This window comes from Canis aureus, chromosome 15 (genome assembly GCF_053574225.1).
Source record: "Canis aureus isolate CA01 chromosome 15, VMU_Caureus_v.1.0, whole genome shotgun sequence".
Taxonomy (NCBI): Eukaryota; Metazoa; Chordata; class Mammalia; order Carnivora; family Canidae; genus Canis; species Canis aureus.
The window spans coordinates 35,646,763-35,659,045 of record NC_135625.1 but is presented as its reverse complement, the minus strand read 5'-3'; the positions used below and the strand labels follow the sequence as shown (position 1 = coordinate 35,659,045).

Below are 12,283 nucleotides of genomic sequence, written 5' to 3'. Positions count from 1 at the left end.
ACATCACTAAAAGGCAACACAAGTGAAGAGGTAGGGACACGCGTTACGCATTCCTTCCAGAGTCGGGGGGGAAAGGTGCTCGCGAGGAGCCAAGCTGGTGCAACTGGCTTCTCTGTGGTGTGGGGTCACTGGTTTGTTTTTTGTTTTTTTAAGATTTTACTTACTCATTCATGAGACACACACACACAGAGAGAGAGAGGCAGAGACACAGGCAGAGGGAGAAGCAGGCTCCACGCAGGGAGCCCGACGTGGGACTCGATCCCGGGTCTCCAGGGTCAGGCCCGGGCCGAAGGCGGCGCTAAACCGCTGGGCCGCCCGGGCTGCCCGGGTCACTGGTTCGTAGCACTTAAGGACATGAACTTGGGGTCAAACTGCCAGGGCCTGGAACTGCGCGCCGCCCCTAACGAGCGAGCGGCCCGGGCAAATGACTTCTCCTTCCTCCCCGGGCCTCGGCCTCCTCCTGTCCTGCTACCTGTGTCGCAGACCTGCGGTGACGATGAACCGAGTTAAGCGAAGTGGAACACGTGGTGCTCCGCAAACCCTAACACGGGTGTGGCCCAGGGTCACTGAACGCGGAGTTCCTGGTCGTAAGAAGGGGCAGGCGGGTCCGCGCGGCCCGGGCACCTCCGGGCACCTCCGGGCACCTCCGGGTCCAGCCGCGCGCGGCCCTCCCGGCGCAGGACGCCCGGCCGTGGCGCGGCTCCGAGCTCAGCCGCCCGCCGGGCGTGCACGCGGGGCGGGGCGGGGCGGGGCGGGGCCGAGAACCGCCGCGCGCCGACCCCCGCCCCCCGCCCCGGCCGCCTGGGCCCGCTGCGCGCCGCGCCTCGCTGCCCCCGACACGCACACGCGCGGCCGTGAACCCTGCTTCGACGTGCGTGTCGTGGCTTAAAAATAGCGGCTAATCCGTCAGCCGGTGTCGCGGCGGCGGGCGGGGGCGGCGGCGGCGGCGGCGGCGGCGGGAGGAGAGTCATGGCCGCGGGGCCCGCGGCGCCTGCGATCGGCCTCCGGGACTGAGCCCCCGGCCGCGGCCGCGCCGAGGTACGGGGGCTGCGGGGAGCGCGGGGCGCTGGGGCCCGAGGCGCGCCGCCCCGGGGCGGGGGAGGGGCGGGGGAGGGGGAGGTCCCGGGGAGGGGGCCCCGCGGGGGGGGGCGGGGCGCGGAGCTGAGCTCCCGGGGCTCCCCCGCACCCCCCGCACCCCCCGCACCCTCAGCGCCGGCCGCGGCCACAGCCACGAACCTGTTACAGCCGCCCCGGGCGGGCCGGGGGGGAGGGGAGGGGAGGGGAGGGGAGGGGAGGGCGGCCCGGACGGCGGGGGGGGGGGGCCGGCGTTGGGGAGCCCGACCGCGGCGGGTGGGACTGCAGGGGTGTACCCCGGGGACGGAGGGGGGCTGGCTCCTCCAGCCCCGGGGGACAGAGTCTCACCGAGCTCCTTCCCACACCTGGGTTCCTCCCCGCTCCCTTTCTACCGCTCGGCATCACACCGGCAGCAGAACCTATTTCGAGAAACCACTGTTGGGGAATAAAGTGATGATGGTGTCTTTAGGCCCCGAGGAACACAAGGCAGATGATGATGGTGGTGGTGGCGGCGGCGATGGTGGCCATGGAGGCTGTAGTGCTCTGTGTCTGTGCCCCTCCTGCCCCAGCCTTTGCCAAGATCTCCCCGAACACCCTACGATCCAGGCTCCCCTTAGCAGGCCTGATCCTAACGCCCCTGCTCCCTGAGGCCTGTACAAGCACGGTCTCCCCTGGTCTGGGGAAAGGAGAGCCCGGACCCTGGCTCACAGCAGGGATGGGTGGCAGAGTGTGTGCAGGTCAAAGATGGCCTCTGGCTACTGGACTTTTGGTTGAGGCGCCTGGGGCAGAAGACCAGGAAGGGAGTGGAAGGGGAATCCTTGGGACCAGCCCATCCTGGTCGTGGGAGGGGGAGAGGGAAGGAGAGAGGGACTCTTGCCTGAAGGACCCAGGACAAGTCTCACAGGCTGGCACCTCCCAGCTGTGCAGCTCTGCCCAGGCTCCCACTATCAGAAGGGCCAGCTGTCCCCGGAGAGTCGGAGGCACACCCGCTACCCTCACCGCCAACCCCATGCCCTGCATAGGCTCACGGGACTCCAACAGTAAGACAGACGGCAATTTCAGCCTCTGAGCCCCTGGGCCTGGCAGGACCCCTCATCCTTTCCTTTCCTTGGACCCCAGCCTCCGCCTCTCCCCCACACACCCAGACACATTAGTCCAGCCCTGCTTGACTCAGAAATCCTCACATTGGAGATGAGGTTTGATCAATAATTTCTGTGTGCTGATGAAAGGAGAGTGGTTTGGCTGTTGTGCATATAGATTGGCACCTTCTTCCACTAGTGTGTGCATCCGGCAAGTATTTTTCAAAAACTTACGCTTCATCTTTCTTGCTATTCCCCACTCACCTCAGCCCACAACATGCACTTCCCATAGTGGGCTCAACTCTAAGGCAGTGGTGGGGCAGGAATGGGTTAAAGCAGCCCATGTCTCTGTCGCTGAGGAGACAGGCTTGACATATGTCATGGCCCCAGCTGCTGTCTTCTTGCTAATTCTCCCTGGATGGATCCAGAGCCACCCCCCATTCCCATCCCAGCTCCCTGGGCTCTCTGCCTGTAGCCCCAGACAGATGAGACCCAGATTCAGGCTGGCAAGAGTTCCCGCAATGGGCACTGCCACCCAAATATCAAATGTGTGTGTGTGTGTGTGTGTGTGTGTGTGTGTGTTGGGAGTGGGGGTGGAGTGGTGGAGCAGAAAGCCAGCAGCTGGGCAGCTCCTTCTCCCGTAAACAAGGACATGTGACTCCCACCTCCTTGCCTGGCTGAGCCAAAGAGCAGAGAGGAGCTGCTGCAGCTTGAAGGAAAGAGTAATTGTGGAGTCGCCCCCTGCTAGGGCCAGACTTAACCTTCCCTCCCTTGAGAAGCTTCTCCCCAGGGCCCAGCCCAGTTGGCAAGAAGGGAAGCAGCTGCTCTGGACCCACTCAGGTGTGTCTCCCTTCCATTCCTCCTCCAGCAACAGCTACCTGGAGACTAAGCCATCATCAGCGCAGCCACCCCTGCAGCTGGCACGGTTTCCAGCACCTCTACGATGTGCCCTGGTAACTGGCTCTGGGCCTCCATGACTTTTATGGCCCGCTTCTCCCGGAGCAGTTCAAGGTCTCCTGTTCGCACTAGAGGGGCCCTGGAAGAGATGCCAGCTGTTCAACATCCCTTCCTCAATGTCTTTGAGTTGGAGAGGCTCCTCTACACAGGCAAGACAGCCTGTAACCATGCCGATGAGGTCTGGCCAGGCCTCTACCTCGGAGACCAGTATGTACCTGGCAGCGTGTGCGTCATGGCTGCGTGTGTGTGTGTGTGTGTGTGTATGTGTGTGTGTGTACACATGCAAGATGAAAGGAGAAGGGTGGCAGGCAGGCACTGAGTCGTGTTGTTGAATCCAGGTTGAGGATGGAGGGGCAGGGGTGCTTGGGCAGCGAGTGGAGGCTGCAGAGTTTGAGGGAGTTCGGGCGAGTTTGGGCAAGATTATCAATATACCCAACTCTGGACAGGAAGTCTCTGTTCAGGTAATAATGTCACTCACTTAGCAAAATTAATTATCGAGTGCCAGTGCCATGTGGCAGACATAATAGATGATGTCTCTGACCTTCCATCTCTTGTGCTGTGATGCTGAAAAAAGGCAGCCACTGGGAGCCAGGAAGTGGGTAGTAAGCCGAAGGGTTGACCAGGCAAAGCCATAGTGCGTGCAGAGGTTCTGCAGGATGGGGGCCATGGAGAGAAGAGCATCCAGAGAGGAGTTCTCTCACCTCTCTCTCAAGGGCTTTACAGTCTACAAGGAGTTTTTATTTTAGCTCTTAATCTTTACAACAGCCTTGTGAGGTAGGCCCCACTACCCCCAGGTTACAGATGGCAAAACTGAAGCGTGGAGAAGTTGTGACTGGCCCAAGGTCACACAGGTCATAAGTAGCAGGGCCAGGACTTGGAGGTTGAAGCTCAGGGCTCCTCGTACTTGAGGAGCTTGCACTGGACGGGGCGTTGGCCCCAAGGCAAGGCCAGGCTGCCTGAGAGGCGTCCGCGCCTAGGCCGATGGGCATGGGCCAGAAGAACACCTGAAGGTGACATCATGAAACAGGGTCAGTGTGAGCATGGGATGAACTGGGAGAATTGCCTCCTTCTGCAAAGCACAGGTCCGGTCAGTCCTTCCCACAGACCCAGTAAAATCCCGCTGCCTGGGAGGACTCTCAGTAGTTTATTATGGCTGTCGTCCACCCACCCCATTAGTCTTCTCTTCCTCAACCAGAACGTCCCCAGCACCCTCCACCCTCACTCACGGATGAGACTCCAGGTTGTTGCCCACCTTGGTTTCCCCTCTGGGTTGTCAGTAAGTGGAGGCATGGAGGCAATGACGCTAGCTAGGCGGCAGACGGGGTGGAGACCTGGGCCTCTGGCCCCAGAGCTTAGCTCCCCCACCCTCCCTCTGACCTCTCCTCGATGCAGGGACATAGCCAACAACCGCCGTGAGCTCCGCCGCCTGGGCATCACCCACGTCCTCAATGCCTCACACAGCAGGTGGCGGGGTACGCCCGAGGTCTACCAGGGGCTGGGCATCCGCTACCTGGGGGTCGAGGCCCACGACTCGCCAGCCTTTGACATGAGCATCCACTTCCAGACAGCTGCCGATTTCATCCACCGGGCGCTGAGCCAGCCAGGAGGTAGGAGGGGACAGCTAGGGGAAGAAGGTAGGGGGACAGGGATGACCGACGTCGGGTTAGGGAAAAACCCGGGTGTTCAAGTATGGAGAGATTTGAATGACATGACACATGACAGGATGCTCAGGATATGAGAGTAAGGAAAGAAAAATACCTGCAACTATTTGTAAAAGGCAGTGCAGCATGAGAAGGAAAGGAAGTAATCCAAAGCGCTAACGGAACGGCAATGCTAAGGCACCTGGGAACTGTCATCGGACCCCCTCTCTGTGCTAGACTCAGTTTTACCTGAGTGACGAGTGTCGACCTGGACAGTGTCAACCCTTTGCAGGCTTCCGGACGCTGAGCCACTGCATGTTGTCCATCCTCTCCTGTCTAGGCCACCCGGGGGTCTGCATACTGCCCACCCCTAGGGGCACCCCAGCCTGATCCAGGCACACCTGCTCACCTGTCTTCCTCCTCACCTGGCCCCGTAGCCCTCTCCCTAGCTGTCTCCAACCCACAAAGCGTCCCACTGCTGCCTCACGTGTCTGTCCCCCCAGGGAAGATCCTGGTGCACTGCGCCGTGGGAGTGAGCCGATCCGCCACACTGGTCCTGGCCTACCTCATGCTCTACCACCACCTCACCCTCGTGGAGGCCATCAAGAAAGTCAAGGACCACCGAGGCATCATCCCCAACCGGGGCTTCCTGAGGCAGCTCCTGGCCCTGGACCGCAGGCTGCGGCAGGGTCTGGAGGCCTGAGGGCGGAGGAAGGCGCTCAGGCCAGGTGCACCTGTCCCTGGCTCCCGGCTGCAGAGAGGAGGCCCAGGGATCCCATCCTCTCCTGTGGGCAGGGGAGCAAGAGGGCTGCGGCTCCCACCGCTGTTGCTGTTGGTCGGGAGGGGATGGGGAGTGAGGTTGGGCGGTGTGCTGGGCACCCAGGGAGGAGCTGACCGGGAAAGGAAGCTGCCAAGCTGTAGGTAGATTCAGACACCCTGGGTTCCAGCCAGGCTGCTCCCGTGACCCAGAGCCCCCTCCCCCGCCCATTGTGCCCAAGTGTTCCCCTCGCTCACTTATCAAAACAAAAACGCCATCTCTGTCCTGTGCCTGTGCGGGGAGTCAGGGATGCTGCAAGCACGAACGTGATGGTGGAGATATGTGTGTCGATGGTGGCGGAGAGACAGACGGTAAAGAGAGAGTGTGAAAAGCTGTGAAACCAGAGGGAGACACTCACCCAGACTTGTTACTCCAAGCGCAGGAAGAGGAGGTGTGGGAGGATTGGCGCTGTGCCCGCGGGCGCTGGTCGCGGCCAGAAGCTGCAGAGGTGCAGGCCTGGGAGTCTAGATGCTCGCTGGCTTCCTGGCTGCAGGTGTCTTGGGGGGAAATAAAGATGCTGGACAAGACAAGATCCTGGTGAAGTCGTTGACAGCTTGTAGGGCCTTCCCCACCTGCCTCCTGGAAACCCCCGGCTTTCTGGGGGCTTTTCAGCAACAGTTCCTGACTCCCTCCTAGTGGTTCTAAACCCCCAGTAGTTGTCAGGGGGCCGGCGCTGCTTTCTCTCAAGTTCACTTTCACTCCTGGCCACAAGCGCAGTCTTGGTGTGTTATTTCCCGCTGTGTCCACGCGGGGGAAGCAGAGGACCAGAGACACCAGGCATGCAGCCGCTTCGTGGAGCTGCTGGGAAGGCACAGCCTCCATCTGCCAAGCTTAAAATAGATCTCTGTTCCCAAGCTCAGGTGTGGAAGAAAGACAGCTTTATTTTCAAGAAATTTGCCAACTTCTATGTCAAGTCCCCATCGTGATGGGCTAGCCGAATATTAATCTTAAATCAACCCCAGCCCTAAATCCTATATTCAGGGGTCTGGACTTTGCCTGGTACCCAGAAGTTGGAGGAGAAAGAAAGAGAGGTGATGTAATTGCTTCCTCTTGTAATCTTTCCAGGTTTGCCTCATGAGAATGTAATGCAGTCTCCTTAGTCAACTTAGTGAAAATTTAGACTCACTAACCAGAGAGAACCATCTTGGTTTTTCTGTTATCCCAGCTGGGAAGTGCCAGCCACCACATCCCTCCTTTAAAAAAAAAAAAAGAAAGAAAGAAAGAAAAGAAAAAGAAAAAGACATGTTCCTAGAATGGAAAATCTGCATGACTAGGAGTAGGGGACAGAAGAGAATGTGGAAACTACAGGGAAAAGAAGTCATTTAATATACCTAAAGAGTGTATCTTACCCCAAAGTATAGAAACTCAGAATCTCAAAGCTGGAAGGTGCCTTCCTAGATGATCCATTTCCACCCTCCAACAAGGCATAAATAAATCAGCTTTTTAAAATACCTTTGATGCTGTTCATCAAGCACCTCCTTGGACACCGTTGATGGTAAGGAACCAGTACATAACTTCCATACTATTTTACCAGCTCTGAATATGAGAAAGCTCTAATACCACGCATGCATCATGCAGTCTGGTTACAGTAGTAGCGACATGAGGCCAAAAGATGCGCCAGCCTGGGCTCCCTGGCTATTAGGGCCTTCGGGTAAGTCACTTGGCAAACCCTTCTCCACCTGTCAGGTGCGATAGTCCTGTCTGCTTCCCCAGTGTTGCACTGGGCATTTAATCAGATATGCAAGTATGAGGCTCAGAGCACAGGCAGTATTTAGTAAGTGTTCTTTCTCTTGCTCCATGCCTCCCCTGGTTTGAAGCCAGCTTCTCCTGGCTCTCTGTGTCCTCTTACTTTCCGCCTAGCAGCTCTGCTTGTCTCCAAGAGTCTGAGTTTGTCATGTTTCAAGTTTCCCCCTCAGCCTTGCCAATAGAGGCGTCTCTTTCTGTTTGTGGCAACCAGCACTAGTCTCGGTGCTTCAAGCTAGACCGGCAAAATCTAGTACCCAGGACCTTAAGTTTCTATTACCATTGAGGGTCAAATTTATCTAAGGGGTAGAATGAGGCCGTCATTAGAAATGTGGATTCTAATTAAAATGCATCAATTCCCTATCAGAACCATGGGCAGGAGGATTTAAGAATAAGATCAAATAACCCAGAAGTAACTCAGGCTTTAGACAGACAGACCCTAAGCATGATCTGACCAGTACAGAGTACCCCGTGGACCTGGCACCACCTTTGTTCCAGTCCAGTACATATATCTGTCACTATTGATGTAACCTGCAGCATCTTCTAACTTCTAGTTGAGAAGTAAAGCGACTAAAGTATATTTGGCCAAAGATTATCTTCACAGAGCAGGTGAGTGTGAGCCCCACGTTGGGTGGAGATATTGCTTAAATAAATTAAAATACAGCTGTATGAATGCAGGCTGAATGTGCCTCAAGTAAATCCCCTAAAACTGTTTCAAGCTGAGTCACTTGAGAATTTATTTCTAACTTCTAGTCAGGAAGTATAGCGACTAAAGTATATTTGGTCAAAGATTATCCTCTCAGAGCAGGTTACATATTTGTACTATTTAACAAAGCCATGTGATGGCTGTGCTGAGGCAGTCTTTTGCCTCTATAGATACTAAGATATCAACCCATTTAATCCTCATGAAAACCCTGTGAAAGTTGTCATTGGCATCTCTTGACAGGGAAGCTGAGGCGAAAGAACTTTCCCCAGGACACAGAGGTGGCCAGTGGAAGGATTCAGACCCGGTGCTCTGGCTTCAGAGCCTGAGTAGAATCACCCTGCTGCTATGCCTTTCGTCCCTAACTCCACCATTTCACATTATAAGTGTGCCTGTGTGTGTGTGTGTGTGTGTGTGTTCCAGGGAGAGATGAGGGGGTGCCTCACAACCTGGTCATTACACAGATAGAATCAGTGCTGTCCTCCCAAGGGGCTGGGGGTGACAGCTGTCACAGGCTGGTCTTCCTCCCATCTGCCAAAACCAATGTTCAAAGTCCAGTCTCTCTCTTCCTCTTCTTGGGGGCAGTTGACCGCTTGAACCTAAGCAAAGGACAGGAATAAATGAGCTCTTGTCAGATGCAGCCTGTGCTTTCAGCCGGCTGGGCCCGGCCCCTCGGGGGCTGTGGCCCACGTCAGTCTTGTCATTCTGTCCTGCTCCTGCCCCTGCCGCCTCCAGCCCTGGCCTGGGTGATGTTGACTCAAACCTTTGTGGCAAGACGGGGAGCTTTTGCTGCCTCTGGGGAGAGGGAGGAATGTTTGTCCGGTCCTCACCCTGTAACTAATCCCAGCTGAGAAGCTCCACAGGGAGAGGCGCTAAGGGAGAACGGCCGCTTCTGAGCCACAAGGCAGCAGATGGAAGGAACCAGAGAGGCAGCTGGGCTTTAACATTGGCTGGAGAGGGCCAGGCCTGGCTGTACAGAACGGCCCTGTGGAATAATGGCTTGCAGAGAGGACAGCTTACGGGGACAGTGAGACTGGTTATAAAGAAAGCTAGGGGTACCTGGGTGGCTCCATGGTTGAGCATCTGCCTTTGGCTCAAGGTATGATCCTGGGGTCCTGGGATCGAGTCCCACATCAGGCTCCATGCATGGAGCCTGCTTCTCCCTCTGCCTGTGTCTCTGCCTCTCTCTGTGTGTCTCTCATGAATAAATAAATAAAATCAGAAAGAAAGAAAGAAAGAAAGAAAGAAAGAAAGAAAGAAAGAAAGAAAGAAAGAAAGAAAGAAAGAAAGAAAAAAAAGAAAAAAGAAAAGAAGAGAAAGAAAGAAAATATTATCCCAAACTCCTAGTTACCAGAGGGGAGGGAGGTGGCGGGATGAGTGAAATAGGTGAAGGAGACTAAGAATGCACTTGTCCTGATGTATAGAATCGTTGGATCACTCTATTGTACACCTGCAACTAATATAACACTGTATGTGGAATTGACATTTAAAAAAATAATAAAGAAAACAAGAAAGAAACAGAAAAGAAAGTTCCTGTTATCTTAGCTTTCTCTCCCCTGAGCTTTTTTCTTTTTGAAGAAGGAGCCAATGATCCAAAAGTTTAGGGAAGAGTCCTGTTCATACCCTAATCCCTGGCGCCTGGGAAAATGTTATGTCATGTAGCAAAAGGGATTTTGCAGAGGTGATGAAACTACAACTTTGTAGGGTGCCTGGCTGGCTCTATTGGCAGAGCATGCAACTCTTGATCTTGGGCTCAGGAGTTTGAGCCCCACGTCGGGTGGAGGCATTGCTTAGATAAATTTTAAAAAAAACAAAACAAAACCCATTTTAAAGTTTGTACTTGCATGGGGAAATAACACTGGATTCTCTGGTGGGCCCAATTACATGAACCCTGAAAAGCAGAGAAACTTTTCCCACTATGATGAGAGATTTGATGTGAGGGCTGAGCCCCCATGGTTGGCTTAGAAGACAGGGAAGGGGGCCATGAACGAGGAAAGCAATGCCGGTGGCTTCTAGAAGCAGGGAAGAAGCAAGAAAATGAATTATCCCCTTTTCCTCCAGCCCTGCTGACAGGGCTTGATTTTGGCCCCGTGAGGCCCGTGTCAGACTTCTGATCTACAACCTGTAAGATAAATAAATTCACAGTGTTTAAGCCATTCAGTTTGTGTTGATTTGTTACAACTGCAATGGGAAACGAGTACAAGCCCCTGGACGCTCCGTAAAGACCTTTCCCTGTGTACATCTAGCCACTGGTTTAGAATGCTGAGACTAATCTCCAACAGGGTTGTTTTTGTTTTTTGGGTTTTTGTTTTTTTTGTTTTTTGTTTTTCACTGGGAGCTGGTGACACGCTGCAGAGGGAGAAAGACTCACTCGGGAAGGGCTGTCGTCGAGGGCCAGCAAAGCAGAGGGTGTTCCGTGTTGTACGCAGCGTGTCAATGCCTGGGAAATGTTCCACAAAATTTTAATTTCTAGTTTCTCTTACAAAGTTGAAAGGGACAGTGAGGCTACGTCTCCACATGACAGTGGAGATGAGGTACCGCCTGCTGTCCAGCCCATCATTACCCGTCACCGTGTAGGTTCTTACACGGGGCCTGCTTCACTCCGTAAGATCATCTGCCAACAGCCCCTGTGGTAAAACCAACCCCACGGTGGCCTAACATCTCACCCAGAAATATAAGATGTTCCTTATCCTAAGAAGCCCAGAGGGGTCCACGTGCCTCATTTTTTCCCCAACCCCCACCTCAACCCCAGCCGTTCTTGGAATGTTCTGTTCGTGGGCAGTGGTCACTGGCCTTGGACATGGCCTGCGATTGTTCCCTTGATTTGGCGGATGCTTAAGCCCCTCTGCCCGATTCTCGTTTAGCATCAAGAGGAGGTGGCGAGCACAGCCAGTCTCTCAGGAAGGAATTTTGGAAGCCCGTGGAAGCAAGTGGAGAGTGACCTCAGCAAGCAGGGAGAGGCTTTCCCTGAAGCAGTTGGTATTTTGGAGAATAGTGAGATTAATTTGGGGAGGGTCCAATCAGAGGGGAGAGGGCTCTCCCTGCTGGTCTCGGGAACTGGATCAGGGCTGGGCAAGTCCACACCCACCACTTATAACCTTGACAGAACCTGGGCTCCCAGTCGAGGCCATGGCAGCCCAGAAGAGGACAAGGCCAGAGGGGTAGTAGAAATATTAACCTGGGAGGAAGACAGAGTCCGCTTCAACAATCTCCACATCCCCACCTGTGGGACCAAACACAAGGCTACGCTGTCCTGGCAACTTAGAACACTCCTTCCTAGCTCTGAGGCACGTTGGCCCCTGGCCCTGGGATGGGAGGACCCGCGTTTGCATTAGGAGAAAGGAGAGAGATGTCATAAAGTCAGGAAAGGAGTCAAAGAAGTGAGGAGAGGCCAGATGCCCAGAGCAAAGGCTCTTTTAGTGTCCTCTGCCAACAAATGCAGGTACAGCTAACTCCCAGCTGCCAAGCAAGACAAGGCTGTGATCCAGCCCAGCTCAGGACACACAGGTGAATGATCACAACCTCAAAAATACCAGAACTGGAAGGAATCCAGAAGCACTTCTCACTCGGTGATTTTCTGACTGTGCCTCACACAGTCCTCGGATTTCAAATAGCTTTTCACAGGGCCACCCATGTGGCACAAGTAAGTACAGGGAGAGACACCCCTTGGTGATTCAAACAGAGCGGATCTGTTTTTATTTCTTTTATGCATGCAGCTTTTGTTTTAAAATATTGTTTCATAGAAAGATTCTGCTCGGGGCACCTGGGTGGCTCAGTCTGTTAGGTGTGGCCTGAGTCTGACCTTTGGCTTAAATAACGATCCAAGGGTCTTGGGATGGAGCCTCATGTGCTCAGGCTCCCTGCTTGGTGGGGAGTCTGCTTCTCCCTCTCCCCTGTTTGTGCTCCCTCCCTCTCCAATAAATAAATAAAATCTGTAAGCATAATAAAATAAAAAGATTCTGCTCAAAAAAACAAAAAGTTTTGGAATCTACCAATCTTGTCTGATTCTTCGCCTCTTAAATGAGAAGGAGAGGAAACTAACAGGAAGTTTCAGGGAAGGGACCAACACCAGGACTGGGGGGGGGCGGGGGCGGGGAACGCTCATCATCCACTAGATTCCATTCCATTCTACACTTCTTCCTGTTACTAATAGAACCACCCTGAGCTTCAACAGGACTCATGACCATCCACCTGGAGACTCCATTTCCCAGCCTCCTTTGCAGGTAGGTAGAACCATGAGACTAAGTTCTCACCAATGGAACAAGAGTAA

The 12,283-nt window shown here is 54.5% G+C and overlaps 1 protein-coding gene across 1 annotated transcript; it reads left to right on the top strand.

The window, feature by feature from the left end:
• The first annotated feature begins 836 nt into the window (after window positions 1-836).
• DUSP26 (dual specificity phosphatase 26) lies at window positions 837-10,169 on the top strand. Its single transcript, XM_077849110.1, has 4 exons — window positions 837-1,038; window positions 3,022-3,317; window positions 4,503-4,717; window positions 5,254-10,169. The coding sequence occupies exons 2-4, from the start codon at window positions 3,097-3,099 to the stop codon at window positions 5,451-5,453; spliced, it is 636 nt and encodes a 211-aa protein (XP_077705236.1). The 5' UTR covers window positions 837-1,038; window positions 3,022-3,096; the 3' UTR covers window positions 5,454-10,169.
• The last annotated feature ends 2,114 nt before the right edge of the window (window positions 10,170-12,283 follow it).